General features: G+C 46.2%; 1 protein-coding gene across 2 annotated transcripts in view; it reads left to right on the top strand.

The window, feature by feature from the left end:
- Positions 1-21057, top strand: part of GCGR (glucagon receptor) — a 42687-nt gene extending 21630 nt beyond the window's left edge. For both annotated transcript variants that reach the window (XM_077328081.1, XM_077328082.1), the window contains exons 2-14: positions 5618-5760; positions 5874-5970; positions 8710-8817; positions 9094-9215; positions 9354-9460; positions 11556-11709; positions 12566-12725; positions 14444-14504; positions 14741-14810; positions 15599-15687; positions 16036-16174; positions 16587-16628; positions 19445-21057. In XM_077328081.1, coding sequence (XP_077184196.1) covers positions 5707-5760; positions 5874-5970; positions 8710-8817; positions 9094-9215; positions 9354-9460; positions 11556-11709; positions 12566-12725; positions 14444-14504; positions 14741-14810; positions 15599-15687; positions 16036-16174; positions 16587-16628; positions 19445-19741 — 1500 coding nt within the window. In that variant the 5' untranslated portion in view covers positions 5618-5706 and the 3' untranslated portion in view covers positions 19742-21057. The remainder of the gene's footprint in view (positions 1-5617; positions 5761-5873; positions 5971-8709; positions 8818-9093; positions 9216-9353; positions 9461-11555; positions 11710-12565; positions 12726-14443; positions 14505-14740; positions 14811-15598; positions 15688-16035; positions 16175-16586; positions 16629-19444) is intronic.
- Positions 21058-22677: the final 1620 nt, after the last annotated feature.

Below are 22677 nucleotides of genomic sequence, written 5' to 3'. Positions count from 1 at the left end.
GGAGGGACATCTGAGTTACTGAGCCAGGTGGCTGATCTTCCAGCTGAACTAAGGGATGGCTGGGAGGAGACGCTGGGACAGGCTCTTGGTATGGATGACTGAATTAGGGCTGAGGTTTGCACAGGAAGAACTAGGAACGTTTCCGCTCGGAGGCACAAACCTCGCACTGCTTTCTGCTTGCAAATATGTGGTTGTAAACCGCAAATTTGCACGCCTCCTCATGGGAGACCTCTCCTGCGTTTCTTCTGCTTCATGACAGCCTTTTGCCTCCTAACAAGGCTGCAAGTGAAAACAAGCCAAACTTTCCCCCCATTCCTTAGCTTGTCAATAATAGCAAGCCACCAATTACAGCACAGCGGTTCTCTCATGGACTGAAAATGTCATCTTCCCTTCCAGCTCTGAAAAAAATTTTTAAAGGCAGTTCCATGTTACTATGTGGTAATGCAACAATACAGAAGCATTTTCAATAAAAAAATTAACACTTCCGCATTGTTATGGAGAAATGCCAGAATGATACAGCATTCCTCTCCCTTTTTTTTTGAGATTCGTGGTGTTTCGGACTCTATTTATGCCTGGGTAGATATGTGAGAGGCTGGAAATAGTAATTGGACCCGCAACAAAATGGACTGTGTCATTTTTTTTTACATTCTTGGAGCAGGAAATTGAGAGGGGAGAATGGGAGAACACTGCAGAGACTATTACACCTTTCCCCCTCCCTATGGGCTTGCCCCTGGTCACTCCCTGATGAGAAGCTTGATAGGAGGTGGCAAATCCAGTTTGCTGATTTCCCGCATCCCAAGGCAAATCTGCCCAAAACTTGAGCCAACCCCTGGACAGCCTGGGGATGCAGACGACGCCATATGGAGGGGGGTCTAAAACCTGCCAGCAACTGCAGGCTGTCCAGAGGCAGATTCCCCATGCAGAAACGGTCTAGTAGTTCTCCCAAAATGTGACTGAACAAGATACTGGTCTGTGTTGGGGGTTTTCTCCAGGGAACCTGCAAGGATTTGTGGGGAGCTCCTCACTTTCCACTGTATCCCCCTCCCAAATTCTCATGTCCATCTTTCTTTCTTTCTTCTTGGAAACATAGGCTTTTTACCCAACATCTAGAGGTAGTTCAAACTTGGTTTGTGTCTATATCGTAGTTCATATGTCATTCTTCGGGCACCTTTTGTAGGCAATCTGTTTTGTAGATAGGTAGCTTCTCCCCAGTATTTTTTAGGTAGCTGTGCTTCTAGGAGCATGCATCTGCACACAGTTAGGGAGTGATTCCTTCTTTTTGCTATGCCATTTTGTTCTGGAGTGTATGGAACAGTGAGCTGAAGTTCTATTCCTTCTTCAGGCAAGCATCCTTTATGTCACAACTCACATATTCTCTACTGGGCGAATGGCTAACACTTTCCTCCGTAATCTGTTGCTTACCATTGCAGCATATGCTTTGAGCCTCTCCAGTAGTTGGCTTTTCTCCTTGATTAAGTAGGTGACTATATACCCATTCCCACTAGGGGGCTCTCTGTGTCTTTAGTGACCCACATACATGAATTAGCTCAAGAGGGCACTGTGTTTGGCTTGTCTTATGGCTGTTACTGAAGCTAGGGTTTGTCCCTTTAGCTTGAATGCACTTCATACAGACACTATTGCATTTGGTTATTTGTATGCCTTTGGTCAGGTTCTGACTCTCAAGCTGGACGATAACTTTATTATCGCTATGTCCAAGATGTTTATGACATTGCCAGTTACATTTCTTATGACAGTAACATTTAATCAGGCTTGCATTTTTATACATATGTCTAAAGCATGAAAATCATCCTGCACTGTCCCATTTGCAGTCAAGTCCCCTCTTTGCATAATGAAACATTTTTCTCCAAATCATGTCACCATTCCTCTTTCCCTCTTACTGAAATCAGATTGTTTACAAGTTGTAGCACAAATAAGCAATCATTAATGAGAACCTCTCTAATTTGTTAATTTGGAAGTTTGCATTTTTACAGATACTGAGCCTACTCCGTTTGCAACCATAGATCTTCCATCTGCCATACTTAAGAGTCTCTTTTTTGTCTTCAGTTAGGGTGTCAAAGAAGTCCCTGTGTGAACACATATTTTTGTACATGATCCCAAATACCATGTCTTATTTTTGGTTGTACCTTGGGTCAATACTAAGCACTTCTTTAAGAGTGTCGGTAAATAAGTTTATTGTTGCAGCTTTATGCTATAACAGCCATAACAACAAAAGTAAAACAAAACATGTTAACAGATGATAATTAAAATAAATTCAGACTTAAAATATTAAAGCTTGTTATTAAAAGTTTTTTTAAGATTGAAAAATAGCATACAGTTGTACAATAAACATCATTGGTTCCAGCTTGCATCAGAGACAAATCAGATGAAGAGTGCTTGCACTTGAAAGCTCACGCACTTAATCTTTGTTGGTCTTAAAGGTGCTACTGAACTCTGATTTTATTGTGTTACTTCAGACCAACACAGCTACCCATTTGAATCAGTTCATTCAGCCTGTTCATTCTGGAGACTAGAATGGAGGAAGTGTGCTCAAAGGAGCAGGAAGTCTCCAACTGAGCCAATCAGGATGCTGGATGAAATTATTTGGAAAATATCAGGAAGTTTTTATTCTACCTATGCTAAATACCTGTGTCCTCCTATGCCTCCTGTAGGATATTCTTCATATGCTTTTGAGTCATGCACCCTACACATCTTGTGTATTCCAACAGGACCAATGCTATTTAATTTCCCATAAATTATTTAATTGCTCATAAATTATCAGGAACTTTGGGATAGTAACAAGGAGGACAAATATGGGATGGTGCTAAATTATTCAGGTGAGAAGAGCCAAAATAGATTGTGAGGAGCTCCAAAAGGATCTCTCCAAAATTGATATGTGAACAGTAATGTGGCAAAAAAGTTCAATAAAAACAGAACATTGCATGCTGGGACAACAAAAAGAAAAGAACACCCCCTCAATGGCATCTGAACTCACTAAGAAAGAGATCTTTGAGTCATGGCAGATAGTCTGATTCAAAAGTAAAGAGGGTGCAGCGGCAGTGGGGAAAAAGCAAACTCCATGCTAGGAATTATTAGAAAATGGATTGAAAAGTGGCCATATTATTGTAAAGATTTATAGTGAGGCTGCATTTTGAACATCATATATGTATTAAAAAGAATAATGTAATGATGGAACAGGTGTAGAAAAGAACAACCAAAATTATCAAGGCCTTGGAGCACCTACCTTATGAACAAAGGTTAAGCAGTCTGCAGCTTTTTAGTCTGAAGAGAAGACAACTATAGGGCATGAACGATAGGTGTGGTCTGTCACAGTCCTATTAATTCTATACCTCATCATGCCAAGCAAATTCCATATATGGAAATATATGTATATTGTCACTGTCTAGATCAATAATCTTAATACAGTACAGGCAGAGGTGCAGTGTCCAGTAGCAAGTGGAACCTGGTAATTAATAATTGTACTGTACATTCTCTGAGCCTGACCTGTTTTCTTAGGCATACACATATTCTCACAGCCTCCTCATTTGGAAAGGCCAAAGATGCCTCCCTATAACCAGTGTAAAGAGGATCCCCTAACAGCTCATTACCCTGGAGAAGGTAATCTTTCTACCAGGGGTAGTCAAACTGCGGCCTTCCAGATGTCCATGGACATCTGGAGAGTCGCAGTTTGACTACCTCTGCTTTATACCATTTCCCCTGGAAGGATCTTTCTCTTACTGATCAGTGTGTATTAGAGAGTGGGCTGGAACAGGAAGTTCAACTGGTTTTTCTTTGGGGAGGGGGTTGCTGAAGGAGCACTCTAGTAATCCCAGTACAGTTCCAGCCACATTCAGCCTCTTGTTCCAATGCACCTGGCAAGAATGGCTTGTTTGTTAGGAGTACTGCAATGCCATTCAGGAGCCCTTTAACCAGCTTAGAGAGGGATCGAAGGATTTAGTTCTTGTGTGAATCTGAGATTATCCAGGTTGGGTTGCAGACACAGGGGCATTGCCCAGCCACCCACGGGACCACGGCATGGCTTTCGGCCAAGGAGTCAGTCTCTGGGCACATGAGGGCCTTTGTTGGCACTAAAATGGGGCTGGACATTGAGGACACAATGCTGTCGCCAGGTTCAGCCATAGCCAGGAGATCCCTGGAGAGTGTTAATGATTAACTACCTTGTTGGCCTTAGCTGGGCCATGCCAGGAGATGTAAGCAGGCCAGAGGCAAGCTTGGCGCATTCTCTCCACCGGACCCTGCTCCCATGAAACGGACAATCCTAAGAGGGATATGGCTGACTCTTCTGCCGCAGGAAAGGAGAGTTCCTGCTGTCTGGTTGCCAGCAGCCACGGCAAAAAATATGCTCCCCCTCTAACAGAGGCGAATGTGTAGAAATGGCAGTTGAAACTTTTCATGTCATGGAGGTAAACAGAATCACATGGTAAATAAGACCCCATTAATCCTCTAGTAAAAGGACAGGGCACTTTCCCCCCAGGCAGCTGGCAATCCTGCCCTGCCGGCATGAACACAGATCATGTCAGAGTAAAGGAATGTACCAACTCCAGCTAATGAGCAGAGGCTCCAGGGCCTCTGTCCACCTCAGCAAGCCACACCCTTTTTCGCTGACATCCCTCCTAGCCTCCTCCTCACGAGCTCTCTGCTGCCACCGCCCTGCACAGCTCTTCCGGCCCCTTGTAAAGCATGAGGCAGCAGCCAGCAAATGGCCCAACTGCGCTGCTGTCTGCTGGTTCTACCTTCAGCACAGCTTCAGTAGCCCCTGCCCTGACACTTTGGCTGTTCGGGCTCCCAGATGCATGATTCCCAGTGCTTCTTACCACCTCTGCTCCCCATTCACCCGGAGCCTAGGGGCCTCCCCATGCAGAGCATTGCTGCTCCTCAATCCACAAAGCAAAGCTGTTCAGTCCAGGGTTAGCACAGCTTAACAAGACAGGGCAAAGTGTCTCTGGGGTAACAAGCTGGCCCCACACCTAACTGGATCAGCCTTGAAGGGGCACCTGTTAGCCTGGCTTAATACGGACTCTGAATCCTTTTCTTTTGCCCTGTTGTGTGGGTTGCTGCTGGGCAAGTGTTTGGAGAGGGGAGATGTGTACAAGCTCAGGCTGTACTGCAGCTCCAAGGAGAGAAATAAGAATTGCCCCTCCCCCCCTTGCACACACACACTGTGTCATAGTGGATCATGTCTCACTGGGCACTTGGCATGGAACCACATCCAGCCCTGAAATAGCTCCCCCCAAAACAGGCTCCAGTTACAGTGACTGGCATCCAAAGCAGCCCCCTCAGCCGTGCGTTCTTGGCTCCCTCCAGCTCCAGTGAGGGTCAGAGAGCTCCCAGCACCAACCAGAGGCAGGGTCAAAAGGCCCAGCAACCACCTGACCTGAGTGGAGGCTGCAGCAGCCATGTTCCCAGTCCAAGCAGGTCCCTGTCAGTCGTGATTTACTGGCACCGCTTAGGCGGTCTGGATGTAGCCCAATGAATCCTTGCACAACTGACTGCATCACCAACTTTGGAGACAGGGCACCGAAGCCTGGAGTCTGCGGAGGAGCAGCAAGACTAATGGGAATCTCGTGTCCCTCTTCTTTTTCCTCCTTGTCCCTTGCAGGTTACTTGCTAAGCCAGTGCCAGAAACTTCTATAGGAAGCCAGCAGCTTCTGGAGCATCCCCAATGCAGTTTCCCAGTCCTCCAGAGGGATGTCTCAAACGCACTTACTCAGTATCCTGCTGGTGTTGGTGTTGTGCCTCCAGGTAAGGCCCTTGGTTCCCCCTCCCCCCCCCCACACACACCCCAGCCTGCCCCAGGTCTGACATACATATGTGTCTGGCCAGCCATAATCTCTGTTGCCTCTTGGCTTCCACAGGGACCCTCAGCCCAGACCTTGGACTCCCTTTTTGAGAACTGGAAGGCCTACAGCAAAGAGTGCTTTCACAACATGAGTCTCCTGCCACCACCTACTGGTAAGACATGCACCCCCCTGCAGACTGGGTACTGTCTGACAGCACTTTGGATGAGGGAGGGGAAAGAGGCACAAGTAGGGGTGACAGCTCTGCACTGGGAAATACCTGGATACTTTGGGGGTAGAGCCGGGAGTGGGCAGGATTTGGGGCAGGATGGAACCTCAACAGAATATAATGCTCTGAAATCCATCCTCCAAAGAAGCCATTTTCTCCAGGAGAACTGATCTCTGTTGCCTAGAGATGAGCTGTAAAACCAGGGGATCTCCAGGTCCCAGTTGAAGACCAGCTTCCCTAGCATAATGCGGGTAGAGAGTCAGAGGCACTGCTGGGTCTATTCTGCAGCCCAGCTTTTTTCTTTCTCTTTCCCTCCTCCCCTTGTTTATTCACCAGCTTCACTGCTAGGCAATGAGAAGCTAACTTGTGAATGTCTGTGGCTGAGGAAATGGGGAAAGGAGGGCACACACTTCGGGGGAATAAGGGGGCTGCCCCTGGTACTTGTAGCAATTCAGCCCGTAGAAATGGACAGAGATGATTGATTCTCTTCCTGGTTCTCTCATAAATGGGGGTAGAGTTAAAGTGAGGCCTGTGAGCAAATGATGTGTATGTGGGTCACTACCCTGGCAAATATTGTACCTAGATCCACACAAATGGCCCAATGACAAATTCTGTTTTCATACTAAAACAATTTTGGTTTGTTTTAAGGTGGTTAGCTTAACCCATTGACTTCAATTGCCAAAGAATTAAGTGCTTAGGATTGTATTGTTAGTCTTCTGCAACTCGCTGTACGTGGGCCTACCCTTGGCTTTGAAATTACAGCTGGTACAAAATGCGGCTGCAAGGGTCCTCACCAGGACACTTTGAAGGGCCCATATTCAGTCGATTGTTCGTCAACTTCATTGGCTACTAATATTTTTCTGGATCAAACTTAAGGCATTGGTACTTGCCTTTAAGCTTTATGGCTTGGGCCCTACTTATCTGCGGGACCGCCTATCTCTTTATGCCCCCCGCAGGGTATTATGCTCCGCGGGTATGAATCTGCTGGCTGTCCCGGGCCCCCAGGACGTTTGCCTGGCCTCGGACAGGGACAGGGCCTTTTAACCCTGGCCCCAGCCTGGTGGAATGAGCTTCCTGAAGAGCTATGGGTCCTGTCGGAACTGTCAGCTTTCCACAGGGTGTGTAAAACGGAGCTTTTCCACCAGGCGTATGGTTGAGGCCATGGTGGATCCCAGAGTCTCCATCGGTGGATTCTTTCGCACTGGTAAATCAGAACCCTTGCTCCCAACGTGAAAGAGCTCTTGGCCCCTTATAGTTGGACAGAGGGAGAGGGGGGGCTAGAACTCTGGGCCATTCCGCACTGATTCTTTGTAGCAGTGGCAAATTGAAATCATTACTAATTTGCAGTTATGCGCAACGTCGTTGACAATCTGCCACACTCCTGAAACCGATCCGCAAAAAGCACTTCATTGTAGCGCTTTCAGGGAAATCCCAAAACGTGGATTCACCCTCCGGAAAGCGCTACACTCTTGCAACCAATCTGCAACAATAGCGGGAAAGTTCTGTGCATTACCATTGTTGCGGTTTCTGCAAAGTCCCTCCCCCTGGCTCTCTCCTCTGATCTTCCGGCGAAGCGATCACCATTTTTTTTTTCTCGGAGTGAGCGGAGATCAACGCACCGGCGAGCCTTCGTTTACCCAGCTCCCCAGAGTTGTTTTAAGTCACCAAGCACCAAGCACCATACAGCCCCGTTTGCTGGTTTATTTTCCCTTTATTTTTCCCTTTATTTTCGGCCGTAAATCGCGCCCGTGCGGGGGGAAGGGTTATTTTTTTTCACTCGGGGGAGCGTGGCAACGATGAAACAGCAGCTCAAACACCACCTGCTAGCTAGATTGGTCTCTCCATTGCAACAAATCAACGCAGATTAGTTGCAACGTGTTTTTTTTTTTAACCTGCCTTAAAGGGAAAGGGGCTTTTCCGGAGCATGATAACGGCCGCCCATTGGCTGCTCGTTTGATTGACGGCCAGGGGCGGGACAAAGCTCGGCAATATCACTTCCTGGCTAACGATTTTTGCCGAGACCGGAAACCTGTGGGAAACGATAGAAACGCAACTGAATTCCACTACAAAGCCAGGTATGCATAACAACCAATTCCACTATTTAAAATGGCATTTTTTCATTCCGCAACCAATTTGCAACATAGATCCTAGTGCGGAATGGCCCTCTGTATTCGCCATCTTTTTATGTTCATTATTTAATGAAAATTTTCAGTGGGTTTTAATGGGGTTATACTGGTTTTTATCTTTTTATTGTGAACTGTCGCAAGTCCGAAGGGAATGCGGTAGTATATAAATACAAAAATAGATAAGAATAAATAAATACATTTTATTTATCTTAAAATTTATTTATTTTTTAAAATATTGTTACAGTAAAAAACCAAAGCAGCTTACATTGTTCTCCTCTCTTCCATTTTTATCCTCACAACAGCCTTGTGAGGTAGGTTAGGCAAAGTGTTTGTGATTGCCTCAAAGTCATTCAGCAGGCTTTCGTGGCAGAACAGGGATTTAAATTTGGGTCTCCCCAATCCTGGTCTGACTCTGTAACCACTAGACCAAACTGTCTCTCTTGGAAAGACTGAAAACTGAAATAAGAAAGAAGGCTTCCCCCACACTTGCTCTGCCACACCTGCTGCTTCCACTGCTGCTGCACATGCGCATCCACAGCCCCTGCCTCTCTTTCAACAGAGCTGGTGTGCAACCGAACTTTTGACAAGTACTCATGCTGGCCCGATGCCCAGCCGAACACCACCGTCAATGTTTCGTGCCCCTGGTTCCTGCCCTGGTATGATAAAGGTACTTGCAGAGGAGGGAGAAGAAGATTGGGATGGGCTCATGTACTTAAATGGGAAAATAGGAATTCTAGTGGAAGAAGAGATGTTAGCAAAGTTGATAAGCAAAGGAGGATCTGTCTGGTGTGCTGGGTGAGTGATAGAGGGGGACAGACACAGGTAACAGGACAAGCAGGTGAGTAAGAGAAATGCAGTGCCAAGAAGGTATGGGAGAAGAGCTAGTGTGGTTACTAATCTGGGGCACAGTCAGTGATCCAATCCAACCTTTCCCCTCCCACAGTGAAGCATGGCTACGTATTCAAGAAATGTGGTCCAGATGGCCAATGGGTGACAAGTCCCGAAGGGAAATCATTGCGGGACGGCCGTCAGTGTATGATGGACAATGAGACCCTCCTAGAACAAGTGAGCATGAAGGTGTAAATTAGCTCTGGGGTTGGCTTCACCTCCACACACAGATGTCCCACCAGCCACTCCCATTTGGGTATATGAACAAGCCCCAAGCTTCAGTCCTTAGATTCTCTCTGCTTTCTTCTTTCCCAGAACAAGTTTGCTAGGATCTACGGCAGCTTCAAGGTGATGTACACAGTGGGCTACTCAGTGTCACTTTGCGCCCTGATCCTCGCCTTGGCTGTGCTACTAGGCTTCAGGTACCTGAGGGATTGAATTAAAGATTGGGGGGAGGGTCAGTCTTGGGGAACAGGCATATTTTAAGTGATATCGCTGCTAGCCACACAGCAGTTAACTCCACATGGAGAAGCTGGGTTTTTCGACACGTTATTCAATATCAGTGACAACAAACAGCCTAACAACATCAGAGTCCAGAGTCCAACAAAAATTTATTCAATGTGTGAGCTTTTGAGTGCAAGCTTGCACTCGAAAGCTCACGCCTTGAATAAAATCTTTGTTGGTCTTAGAGGTGCTACTGGACTCTGATTTTGTTGAGTTACTTCAGACCAACACGGCTACCCATTTGAATCTAACAAATAGCCTGTATTTCTGTTAATTTTGGAGAACGATTATATGTTTTTTCTGAGTGAAATCTCAGGCTGGTTCATTCTACTTGATTGTTCTAAATTGCAAGATGATTCTTACCACAGTTACCATGTGTCTCCCAAGTCATATGACAGGTTATTTGCCTTGGATACTGTGCTGTTGGCAAGCTTCTTTTTCTTTCCTGCTTCCCCATAGCATTGTGGTGCATTTGTGTACCTCCCAGAGGGAAACTACAGGGAAAGCTGCCAGTGGAAGCCCTGTTGCCAGTACTGTATTGGCAACTGCAGCTGAAATGGGAAATGGGAAAACTACACATGTGTAGCCTTGTGCGGAAAACACCCTGTGAATTCAGTCAGAGAGTCATTGAGAAATTAGCCATATACTACTTAGCTTTTGTGCTTGGACTACATCCATTTTGGGATGAGGGATGGCTTTATCATTGGAAGGAAACGCAGAGAGAGGAACCCATCGACTAACACTGGGTCCATAGTTTCTTCTCCATGGTTGCTTCCAAATTAGACTCTTTTTGTGCTGCTGTTTCGCTGTGCCACACGTAAATACTTCATTGTAACCCACCCCCCTTAACATCCTATAATGCCCTGTTCCCACGCAATAAAATCTAAATTCTCAGGAGTAAATCCCATTCAGTACAAAACTACTTCCTTCTGGCTACAGATAGTATTTCAATAACTCCCTTAATTACTTAATCAATCATTTCCTGGTCAAATTCAGACATCTTAAGGGACTCTTTTAAATTGATATGCCATCACGGGACTCTTGTAAAGTAATCTGTCATTAGTGGTGTGATGGAATTGAAACTTACAAGCAAGGACTTTGAAGCAGATCAAAAATATTACACTCCCCCCACACTTTTAGCATAATTAGTTGCAATGAATCACAATTAATTAATTCATTCAGCCCATCGTATATTCCAATAATGTGGGTTTTGTAGTGCCACCAGGTGTCTTTCCCAGACACACGATGGTAGTCGTGCTGCTGCTCTTCCATCCACAGCTCAACTGCAGCAACACTGTCCCTGGGTACCGGGCAACCTCTGCATACCAAGCCATCTCCTTCCCACCTTCCACTTGCCTCTCCTCTCCCAAGAGCCAGTGGAAAGGCTGCAAGCGATTCCTGAGGCAGAGAGCCTGTGAAAGAGAAATCGGGAAAGCAGCTGGGTAGTCCCCATAGCAGCCTCAGGCAGCCTGGTTCTGCTGCTCCAGAACAGATGAGGTGGGGGAAATCCATCAGTAGCTCTTCCTCCTCTCCTGCCACCCCTTTCTCCTTACCTCTGTTGCTGTTCCAATACTTACTTTGTTTATAGTCTGCCTGGCTCATTGAGACTAATGACAATGCAATAAGAACAGAATAATAATACTTAAAATCAATACAATTAGAGACCAACACACTAAAAACGTGACATAATTCAGGAAGTGAAGCCGGATTACAAGACCAGAGAGCAACGCAGTGTGACTTTATATTATTACATGACATAGACAATAAAAGATGAAGTTCACAAAGTGAATGACCGATATTGATTCTGCAGGCAGGCGCTAATGCAGGAGCAATCTGTGGATAGCAGTAAGAACTAGAGTGGAGATGATGTGTGGGGGGATATAAGGGGTAAGGTGGGGCACAAGGGACTGGGGTTGGGTGGGGTGGAGACTGGACTAGACGGAGGGTCTGGGAGGGGGCTGTATATGTTGCCAGCCCCGCTGGACAGGCATTGACAGGCTCCCTGCTCTCCAGCAAGCTGCACTGCATGCGCAACTACATCCACATGAACCTCTTCGCCTCCTTCATCCTGAAGGGCATTTCGGTGCTTATCATCGACACGCTGCTCAACACCCGCTACAATGAGAAGATTGACGACTACAGTGTGAGAGTCTGGCTGAGTGATGAGGTGACGCTCGCTTTACACTTCCGTTTTCCTTCCTTTGGTTCCCATCGCCTCCCCCTCCCCCGTCAAAAAGCAGACGGCATCGTTGTCCCTCCCAGGCCTGATGCCCACAAGTAGACTTTTCATAATGATCCCCTGAGCCGTTTAATCGGCAGCTCAAGTAACACAAACCAGTAAAAAAGGATTGGATGTTTTCATACACAAGGTCTACATCAACTTTTGCTGTCCTCTTTCTATAATATAATTGCTGAATCTACCCTGACTACAACATATGCTGAATTTTTTTGCCGTGTTCTAGCCGATATACAAAAGAATGAGAATGCTCTCTGTCTGTCCTTCCTGGAACTGAATGCAGATCTCAGGATTATGCTGTAGTCCAAATGGAGCCATGCCATCATTCCACAATAGCATGTTGTATAAACCTCAACCAGTGTGGGACTCTCATTCACTAGTGCATATAAGAATCACCATCACCATTCACTCTCTCTAGGTTGCTTGAATAAGCAAAATGGTATTCATGCAGTGGAGGACTGTCAAAGAGACAACTGACACTGCAATCCTATGTAGACACTCTAAACCCCTTAATTTCAATGGGCTTAGACTGAAGAAACTGTGCACAGATTGCACCCTTTAAAAGCTGCCGGAGATGTTCTCACTCCTTTCTCCCCTTCTCACTTCCTTGCTGCCTAAGCTTTTAAATGTGTAGCTGTTCAAAAGGAAAGCTCCAACCACAAAATCAAGGGGAATGGGGGAATGGTGCCCCCCTCAGACCCCAGCATGTCCATATCTCAAGTATTTTGGGAGGTTCTTGCTGAAAGCTCCAAAGCAGCCTTTTGCTGACCCCTCTCCATTACCCTAGGCAGCAGCAGGGTGCCGCGCAGCGACTGTTTTCATGCAATACGGCATTGTGGCCAACTACTGCTGGCTGCTGGTGGAGGGGATCTACCTACATAACTTGCTGGTGCTGGCTGTCTTCTCTGAGCGGAGCTACTTTACTCTCTACCTCTGCATTGGCTGGGGTGAGTATATGAATGCCCAGGCACTTAACAGAATGAGCAAGAGTTGGGAGGGGGCTCATCCAGAATTGCAGAGAATTGCACTGAGGCACAGGGAGCAATGAAAGTCTGGGCATTGCGGGGGCTGAAGAAAGAGGTCACTCTCCATACACCTATGGAGGGGGTGTGACATATAGGGAAATAAGGACACTTTTGTTATATGGCACCTCCCTCAGTTTGTTTGGCCTGTGATTTATTCCTTTCCTTTCAAATTAAACCTCTATGGGAAACAGCTTGGATCGCCCAGGAATTACACCTCTAAAAAGAGAGATCCAAGAAACGCTCTTTGTTTGAATATCAAATTTGATCTCATTTTTGTGATTACCAACCACTTGCGTGAGGGCCAGGGACCTAGCTGTACATTATGAAGAAGACTACTACAGAGGACAGCAAACCTAAATTTCTGTCTCTCTCCGGTAACGTTTAGTAAAAGAAATCACACACTGTGCCTTAGTGTTATCCTTATCCTCATTGTTTGCAACCCCCTCCCCTTAAATGCCCTCTAAATGTGTCTGTCGGGAGGGGAGGATTAAGGTGGAAGAATCTATGTGCAGTGACATCCTGGCCTGCATCTTTTGTTTCTAAATGTTACTGGGTGAGTACTGAGAAGAACCCCAAAAAGTGACACACATCCCTTATAATGTCTATTTTGACCCAAAGGACTAGCATCTCCACAAGGGCCTGTGCACTGCACTGCTATTTCCAGGATATAGTTTTTCAATTAGTTGATAGTGGTTTGACAGAAATGTCACTGTCTACTGTACAGATACTCACTTTTTTTGTCCTCTCTACAGCTTCTGTCAGTGCCTTCAGGTCCCTAGATTTATAGTGCCTTCTTCAGACAGCATATTCCAGGGATCTCCAACTATTTGAGCTTATGAACACCTTTGTGATTCTGAAAGGGGATGGTTCATATCACCCAAAATAGCTGCCACAGGAAGTGGGAGTCAAATCCCACCTGATACAAGAAACCGAATCAAACACAATATTTCCCTCCTCACTTTGCAAAAGAATCAAAGGAAAGGGAATAAAACGAAAGGAAAATCTGGAATATAAGGGAGAAAAAAGAATAAAAAGAACTAAAGCTTGAAGGGAGAATGGAACCACACTAGGGAAAATCCAGATGCTTACCCGTCTTCCTGATCCTCCTGCAGCTTCTATTGCAGCTGTGGAAAGCCCTGTTCGTAGAGCGAGGACAGCCAGTTACAAGCCCTGTCTTACAATGGCCCCAACCACTTTCTGAAAGGCTTGCTGCTGAAGTAGAGTGCTGCTGGACATCATGGCACCTGTGGTTTCCTAAATAATAAATAATTATACATCCAGTCATCCAGGTCTTGCCTGGAAATTCACAGTTTTGGCTGTGCCCCTTTAACGTCTTACTCAGAATGCTTTCTCTGCTTGACTATACCAATTATGAGAAAGCTGAAAGATCATATTAGTGATGGAGTTAGGGAGGCATACTTGGCCATTTTAGAGAATATGACTTGTGTGCCTTTAGGTTAGCCTTTGCAACTAGAGGTTGTGTAGCCCGAAGCAAGCTAGTTGCAAAGGTATCTCAGGGGTTGAGGAGATTGCAACTCTACCTTCTTCTTGCATTTGGTGAGTTGTGAGTAGATCTAACTTTGAACAGAAATACCTCCTCTCAGCTCTTGCTCATGGCCTCCTGTCTGCTCTCTTCCTAGGTGCTCCCATTCTCTTCATTGTGCCATGGATGGTGGTGAAGTTTCTTTATGAAAATATTCAGTAAGTTCTTACAAGCAGCATTCCAGGTCAATATACAACTTGTTGGTAAACCTTTCTGTGATCCTTTGGTAATATAGTAGGTGATATCTATGAGCGGTCTGGAGGGGACACTGTGCCTCACACTAGGGTTGGGGAGTACCGAAATTTGTAGTGTCCTGCAGGGGGTTGGACTAGATGAGGTCCCTTCCAACTCTATGATTCTATGATTCCTTTATTTCTTCCTTCCTTTGACTTAGGTGCTGGAGCACCAACTACAATATGGGTTTCTGGTGGATCCTGCGTTTCCCTGTGTTCCTCGCCATCTTGGTGAGTCCTGTCTAGTCCTTGTTTTGCCTCAGTTCTGGCTCCCACATGACTGTTGCAGTGCGGAAAATTGCTGCTGTGTTTGGAACTCTCCCATCTCTGGAGCCAATCTTTACCCCAAAGGTCATGAAAACAGTGTCTTCAGCCAACAGATTCCAGAGGAGGCACCTTTTTCTTGCTTCCAGCCTCCCTTGCTGTTGATCAGTAAAAAATAACCATGAGAATCCCTAAGGCTCTTGCTATCCATGCACCTTATCTTGTAGATAGTACTAAGAATGATGAAATTTTCTACTGATGGAAGAGATTTCAATCAGCAGAGTATGATTTCTGCAACTCCATCCTTCTGTTTCAACCCAAAATGTTGCCCCAAATAGTGCTCCAGGAACATCATGAGAGGTCATCAGAGATCTGTAGTAGGAGGGGGGAATAGTAAAAAATCCCCACTCCTTTGCCAGCAGAAATTTTCCTCTGTGCCCAGCCCCATAGCATAAAGCTTACACTTTTCAAATCTCTTCACATACATCATTTACGTGTGCTAGTGGTGTAATAAATGCTCTGGGGGTACCTGATCCTTTAGCACTAGTAAAGTTAAGGGCATGTGTGTGTATCAGTTCCCTGAGGAGAGATTAAGCACAGCTCACAGCTAACCACTGTGAGTTTAGGAAGAGTGGATAATAACAATATTGAGAAGAGTGATAAATGTGCCCAGAGTTGTTTATCATGCACAGTGCTCTACTTGCCTCCTACAGTGCTGCCTCTTCTAGTAATTATTTGCAATATTTATCTTTCAGATCAATTTCTTCATTTTCATTCGAATCATTCAGATCTTGGTCTCCAAACTCCGTGCTCATCAGATGCGCTACACAGACTACAAATTTCGGTACTGGCCATTTGACACTATAAAGCCTCAGAGTTGAGAATATTCAGTTCCACCGTGTATACTATTACTGGCCATGTCATCCCGGTCTATTGAGTCTAGGGGTGTCCTTGCTGGCACTTTGATTAAGTCCCTGGAAGGTTTATGGCTTTCACATTGAACTGTGGATCTCTGAACTGGTCATCAAAATGTGGTGTTGGCAACTAGGTGTCCCACCAATTTGTTTCCCTCCTGCTCATAAGCCCATTTGTGTATATGTTGGGTAAGGAACCCACAGTTGACTGAGACTGGCTGCTGGCTTATGGTGTCTTTTTATTGTGATGTGTTCTAATTAGCTGATGCCTCATTTAGGCTGGCCAAGTCAACACTGACACTTATCCCATTGCTGGGCATCCATGAGGTGGTGTTTGCCTTTGTAACTGATGAACACGCCCAGGGCACACTGCGCTATGTCAAGCTCTTCTTTGACCTCTTCCTCAGCTCCTTCCAGGTAACCCACCCTTGTGATTATTATTATCATTAGAGACTGTGTGGATTTTTTCCCAGAAGCTGATGCTGGGGCTGCTGGGATTTTGAGGAGAAAGGGAGGGGGGCATTCTTTTACCATCTCTTCATCTGCAGTTTTTCCACTGGAAAAAAAAAGTGGCCAGTGATCAGTTTTTAGTTGCACTGTTATAAAATTATGAAGATTTGTTCCTTCCACAGCAGCAATTTTTTTTAAGTGTAAAAAAATGGAGAAAGGGGCCCTTGGCTATTCTCCTCCTCACAAAAAGAAAAACGGTTGGTTTTTAAAGATGATAATGGAAGTAAACGTAACATACAGAATCCAAAAGTACCGAACAGAGAAAGGGGGTGTTACAAAAATAACCAGCTGATTCTGATGAACTCTTTTCTTTCACTAGGGAATGCTGGTGGCCATTCTCTACTGTTTTGTGAACAAAGAGGTGAGTGTGTATCAAGCAGGGCCAAAGGAGACATAGAGCACCGGCTGCCAAGGAAGTCACTCCCTTGTGGGGCAAGGAGGTTCATCATCATTCGATTGGTACTGCAGGCATAGCTTGAACTGGTCACACAACAAACACACAGTTTGTTGCACCCAGTGCAGGTACCATGCGGGATCCATGGGAGGATCCCCAATCTTCCCTTCCCACAGCAGCCATTTCCAGCCCTGAGAAAATTTATTCCCAGAATTGTGGGACTCGTGTCTGGTAGTAGACAGGAAAGCTATAAGGCTTCAGTGGGAGAAAAGGGAAGAAAGCGGGAAATTGCACCTGCTGGCTGCTTCCATAAGTGGCACTGCACATATTCAAGAGGCAGGAGGAACCTATGTCTTTCCCGTCCCCTCCCCACTGCAGTTTCCTGACCCATATGCCTATTGCTCTGTGCTGGTCCTGCAACCCTGGGAAGAAACTTCCATGAGGTCATAAGTGGCTGTTGGGGGAGGAAAAAGATGGTAAGGCAGATTGCCATCTGCAGCCCTGTTCTTTGCAAACACTGACAGGGCTAAATGGCACAGCTTAATTTATTTAGAAGAAGAATCTGGTTTTATGCCCTGCTTTTCATTACCTGGAGGAGTCTCAAAGTGGCTTACAAATTCCTTCCTCTCTCCACAGCATACACCCTGTGAGGTAGGTGGGGCTGAGAGAGCTCTGACAGAATTGCTCTTTGAGAACAGCTCTAAGAGAACTGTGACTGGTCCAAACTCACCCGCTGGCTACATGTGGAGGAGCAGTACAGAATCTATCCTGGCTCTCCAGGATTCTGCCCATTCTGCACTGACATTTTTTTCCACTGTAAATCTTGTAAAATACTTGTTGATTTGAACCCGTATCTACAGACTTCCTTTTTCCTAATTTTAAACATGTCGCCCCTCTGGATTAGCATTGTCCCAATTTTCAGTCTCCTTCGCGCTTGATTGTGCAGGGGGTTGGGTGAAGCTCCAGCCGGCATTAAGGAGCACAAGTCTGGAGAGTAGGGTTGTGCGTGGTGGCGTCCAAATAAGACGTTCCAGGCTGATGCAGCCAGTGCCGTGGGGGGAGGCACTGGTGCATCAGTTGGTGCACACATGTAGGCACGGAGCTCCGCACCTGCATGTGTGCTCCGAGTTGCACACCGGTGCCCACAACCCCCCCCCCATGGCGCAGCACTGGCTGCATCAGCCTGGAACGGAGAGTGCTTTATTTCCTGCCTTTTGAATCCTGAGTCTACAGCCAGAACAAACTGGGGGAGGGGTAAGTGGTGCACAAGGCTGTTTGTTTATCTTTCTTTTCCTGCAGGAGTGGAGTGGGGGGGAGGGGGGGGAGGGGAGGCAGCAGCCTCACATAGAACGAAGAGGGAAAAGTAGATCTGAGAGGCAAATCCTTGCTCATAGAAGTGTGGGCTTTTGGAGCGCATTCACTTTAAAACAGATTCCAAAATGAGGGTAAATATAAGTCTTGCGAGGAAATGGCAACCAGGAACCAGGCAGTCTTTCAACTGATGCCCTGACCAATCAGCAACAGACTGCTTCACTATGTCAGCGTTAGAGGCACGGGGCAGGAAGTTAATCCAGCAAAACGCAGACTATCTACACTTTATTCTGGGACTCTTGGAGCAGTTTCTTCAAATGCAGTGAGTTATATCTGCTCCTGGATATAGTGGATGAAAGGTAGTATTATCGCAAATCAATGATAAACATTGCAGAGGGAAAATTTAAAGCACAGAATATCAAAATGGAAATCGAATAATGTATAGATGACTTTCTTTAATTTGGGGTCACCGGGGATAAAAAGCCCCGTGCAGATTCACCCCAAGTTAGACTGCCACTCTTAACCACTTCACTAAGCTGGATGTTTAATTATGGGAATAGTTAAATCTATAGGGCAATAGCTATTGCCCATATAGCCAGAACTGGTAGAATGGGACTTGCTTTATATGAGCACTGCCAAAGTCATTAGCAATGAACACATCCATTCATTAAAATTTTTACACCCCAACTGCACTTGTGAAAGCTGCTTCTTATAGTGAAAAGCAGTGTGGGGGAGAGTCAGCCATGAAGCAAGGGGGAAATGTTCAATCTTTTCCCTGCATGATACTTTCCCTCTACTGTCTTCTGATGCTTATCTTTGTACATGGTTTCAGTTCTTTTCCCATAATCTCATGGATGAAAACGTGTAGGAGGAGTTGTAGAAAAGATGGAAGACAAAGAAAGGGTAAAATGTCCCCTACTTCTGTTGTGTCTCCATTGAAAGTCACCGTTTAGATCCAACATAGCATTTGTGAAGATGGATCCCTTTGCATCCATGGAACACAACTTCCTTGCCTCTCTGCCCTGCCTCCCAGCTGCAGGTCAAAATGTCCTCTAAAACGAGGGACAAGAAATTCCACAAGTTCATGTTTTCAGGGGGCACTTTGGGCTGCAATCCGGGGGGTGGGATGGGAAAGTTTAAAGCAGGGGTAGTCAAACTGCGGCCCTCCAGATATCCATAGACTACAATTCCCATGAGCTCCTGCCAGCGAAGGCTGGCAGGGGGTCATGGGAATTGTAGTCCAAGGACATCTTGAGGGCCACAGTTTGACTACCCCTGCTTTAAAGGAATGGAAATGGTTGCATTCACAGAAACACAACACTGGATCCAAGACAGGAATTAGTGTGTAATGGGCAGCTTGGTCCTTAGGAATGTCAGAGCTGAAAGGCTTCATGCATGTGGAATGGTTGTAACTGGACCAAGATTTAAATAGCTCCCATCTTTGCTTCCCTCTTTATGTGTCATTTCTGTAGGTACAGTCGGAACTCATGAAGAAATGGACCCGCTGGAAGCTTGGCCGTGACATAGAAGAGGAGTACAAGCACACCTACAGCCACACACCCAGTGCTCGCAATGGAGGGGGCAGCACCTGTGAGAAGCACAAGCTGGTGGGCAGCAGCTACCTCAATGGGCTGGGCCGCAGCAAAGGAACAGTGAACACCAGCACCCAGTACCTGGAGCGGACAGGCTGCAGTGCCAGTGAGAACCTGGCTGCAGGTGAGCAGCCCCATTGCTACGAGTTCCCCAACACAGCTGAGAGCAACTTCTAAAGCCGCTTAGCCACCTGCCCTGGACATTTGGGATGACCCCACTCCTTGCCCCTGAGGCAAGCACACCTTGGAGAACGGAGGGCAGCAGCCCAGGACATGGACTTGGATCCACTCAGTGGGGCATGTGATTGGGGCATGTGTCCTTTGTCAAGCTGGCTGGATCTGGCAGGACTGCAAGTTCATTGCCATGTTTGACCTACATCAGCAAGACCACATGTAAGTCTGGCTGCCCAGTCTGTCTGCGTGCAGTCCTCCATGGGTGAGCCTCCATGTGCGTGAGCAGAACAGGCCACCTTGCGTCGGCCTGAGTGTGAGAGTGCCAATCCAGCTCTGTACAGGAAGGGATTCTGTACCTTCTCTAAGGGCTCTGAAAGACTTCACTAGCTATTGTGCCATGTTCAGCCTACATTTTTCAAAAGCAAAGCATACAGCCCTCAAAAAGGCTGAGAATGTGCTGGAAGTTTTGCTAAATGATTAGAGGATCTTGCCAATTTCCTCCCTATTGGTTAGGAGGTGTGACACTTTCAGAGCTGTCAGCCATTCCCTAAGTATGCCGTTTCCCTCCTCCAGATCCTTGCTGCATCTGAACACCAAATTTTGCAAAGAAAGCTTCCAAGCAAATATAAAATGTACACATTTGTATATATTTGTCCAGTGCGGCTGAGTATCCCAACTGCATGTGGGGGAAGGATCTTTTGAACCCTTTCGCCCGTGTAGTTTCCCTGCTGAAAATCACTGTCTTCCAACTGTTTACATCAGTACGCTTACACCTGCCACAAAAGCAACCTGAGGAAGATGATTTTCAATAGGGACCATGAGGATTAAAAAGACCTGCTTCCCTCACTCCATTCCTCTCTTCCCCTTTAAATTGCGACTTCAGTGGCTGCATTGCTAGAATGTGGGTAGTGCCTCCTTGGGTGCAAGGCTTCCAGATGCCCTTTTGCGCCTACGGAAGCACAACCTCTTCCTGGGCACATGGGGTGGTGAGTGGTCCTGGAGGGCCCCTTGAGCAGTAGCTAGCCCACTGGCCTTAAGAGAGGGGCATATTGGAAATTTTGCCAGGGGCACTGGGAATGAACAAAGTTGGTGTACTATGTATATGCAGACATGGCAATGCTCATTCAGATGAGAATCAACCATCATATGTGGCTGTACTATTGTGCCTGCATTGTGGACATGTTTACTACTTTTGCTCTGGAGTAACCTCTGTATGGGATGACTGTGGAAATCTATATGTGTGGGCAATGAAAGCTCTGAGGGCTACCTATCACCTCTGCATCTGTGTCTGTCATTGCCAATAAACCCCAATAAACCTTTCTCTGTGTCATCCTGGCAAATAGATCTTAGTACCTCTAGATAAAACAAGGGGCCTGCTCTGGCAGGAGACCAGTCTGCACTTTTTCTAGCAACATAGAGAGGAGCAGGTATCCCAAACCCACCCTTGTCCTCCAAAAGTATTCATTTCCTCAAGGAGGTTATGCAGCAGCTTTAATTTAGAAGAAAATATGAGCCTTTGTACCCCACTATTCACTACCTGAAGGAGCCCCAAGGCGGCTTACAAACACCTGTCCCTTCCTCTCCCCACAACAGACACCCCGTGAGGTAGGTGAGGCTGAGGGAGCTCTGGGAGAACTGTGACTAGCCCAAGGTCACCCAGATGGCTACATGTGGAGAAGTGGGGAATCAAACCTGGTTCTCCAAGCTTAAGGCTGCTGTTCTTAACCATTACACTACTCTGGCTCTCAATTGAGAATCATGTTGCAACAACTAATATCCTTTATGAGATTACCTCTCCAGCACCTCAAAACAGTTCCTTTGTTTCCCAGAAAAAAAGTTGTGTTTTTTCTATTAAAATGCAAACCATCGCAAGCCAGCCTGACGGAGAGCGACAGCTAACAAGTCAAGCTATAAATAAATAAATAAATAAGCAGCAAATAGCTCTACTAGCACTTTGGAGAACATCTGCAAGCACTGCTAGTTTCTCTTTATGTACCCCCCCCCCCCCGGATGTAATTTTTAAACATAGTTTTCAGCACATGCACAAAACATGAGTCTTCCAAACATGCTCAGCTGCAGGATAAGCTCACACTAGATGGGCTTTCCATTAAACAAATGAGTTAATGATATGCATGAACAGGGCACCCACAGGGGAGCCAGACAACATGGAGGTCTTCATAGCGTGTGCAGTTCAGCAGTACAGAAGACAGCAGTCATCAACGTCAGACAACTCACTCGCCCACCCCCACACACACAGACCTCCATGGATATGCAATATGTACAGCCAGCCTAGCAGTGTCCTCTGCCATAGGTGGGGAGCAAGGTCACCTTCCACAATGGCAGGTAATAAAGAATCAGATCTACTGCCTGACAGTGGGAGGCAAAAGCAGCTCACAACCTCTGGCAGCATGCCAGAATGGGAGTCATCTTCCATGTTCCTTCATAATGGGTGGTAGCTTTTTAAATACTTGATTGGAGGATATGTGTCTCTTCTTTGTATGACCTTCAAACACGACTTCCCCTGGTCTTTTCATCCCTAAAACTCATTTTATCTCTCTTCCTGACCCGATTTACCCCAGCATTCCACTATTTCTTATGAGCTTCCTTTACACAATTTCCATCCTCCGCCCACTGCACACTGCAACATACACCACCCCTGCATGTGCTCAGAATGCTTCCTTCCCATGGGCAGAGCCTTGAGCCTCACTTCCTCATCAGTAAATGCAGATCTCCTATAAGCCAAGGGCAGGTCAAGTTTGTGAATGATTGCCTGAAACTGAGGCATAGCCTGGCTTTAAGCGAGTAACTTCTAATTTCAGTTCACCCAATAATATATAGAACTTATGCCTCAACCTTCATTATACGGATTTGTGGTCGATGTGCTAGATATTGGAAGGGGCAACATATTCAAATTTAATTTTTTGCTTATGAATGCACAA

Source organism: Paroedura picta, chromosome 3 (assembly GCF_049243985.1).
Source record: "Paroedura picta isolate Pp20150507F chromosome 3, Ppicta_v3.0, whole genome shotgun sequence".
NCBI lineage: Eukaryota > Metazoa > Chordata > Lepidosauria > Squamata > Gekkonidae > Paroedura > Paroedura picta.
The sequence above is the reverse complement of the archived record's forward strand: the minus strand, read 5'-3'. Positions and strand labels throughout refer to the sequence as shown.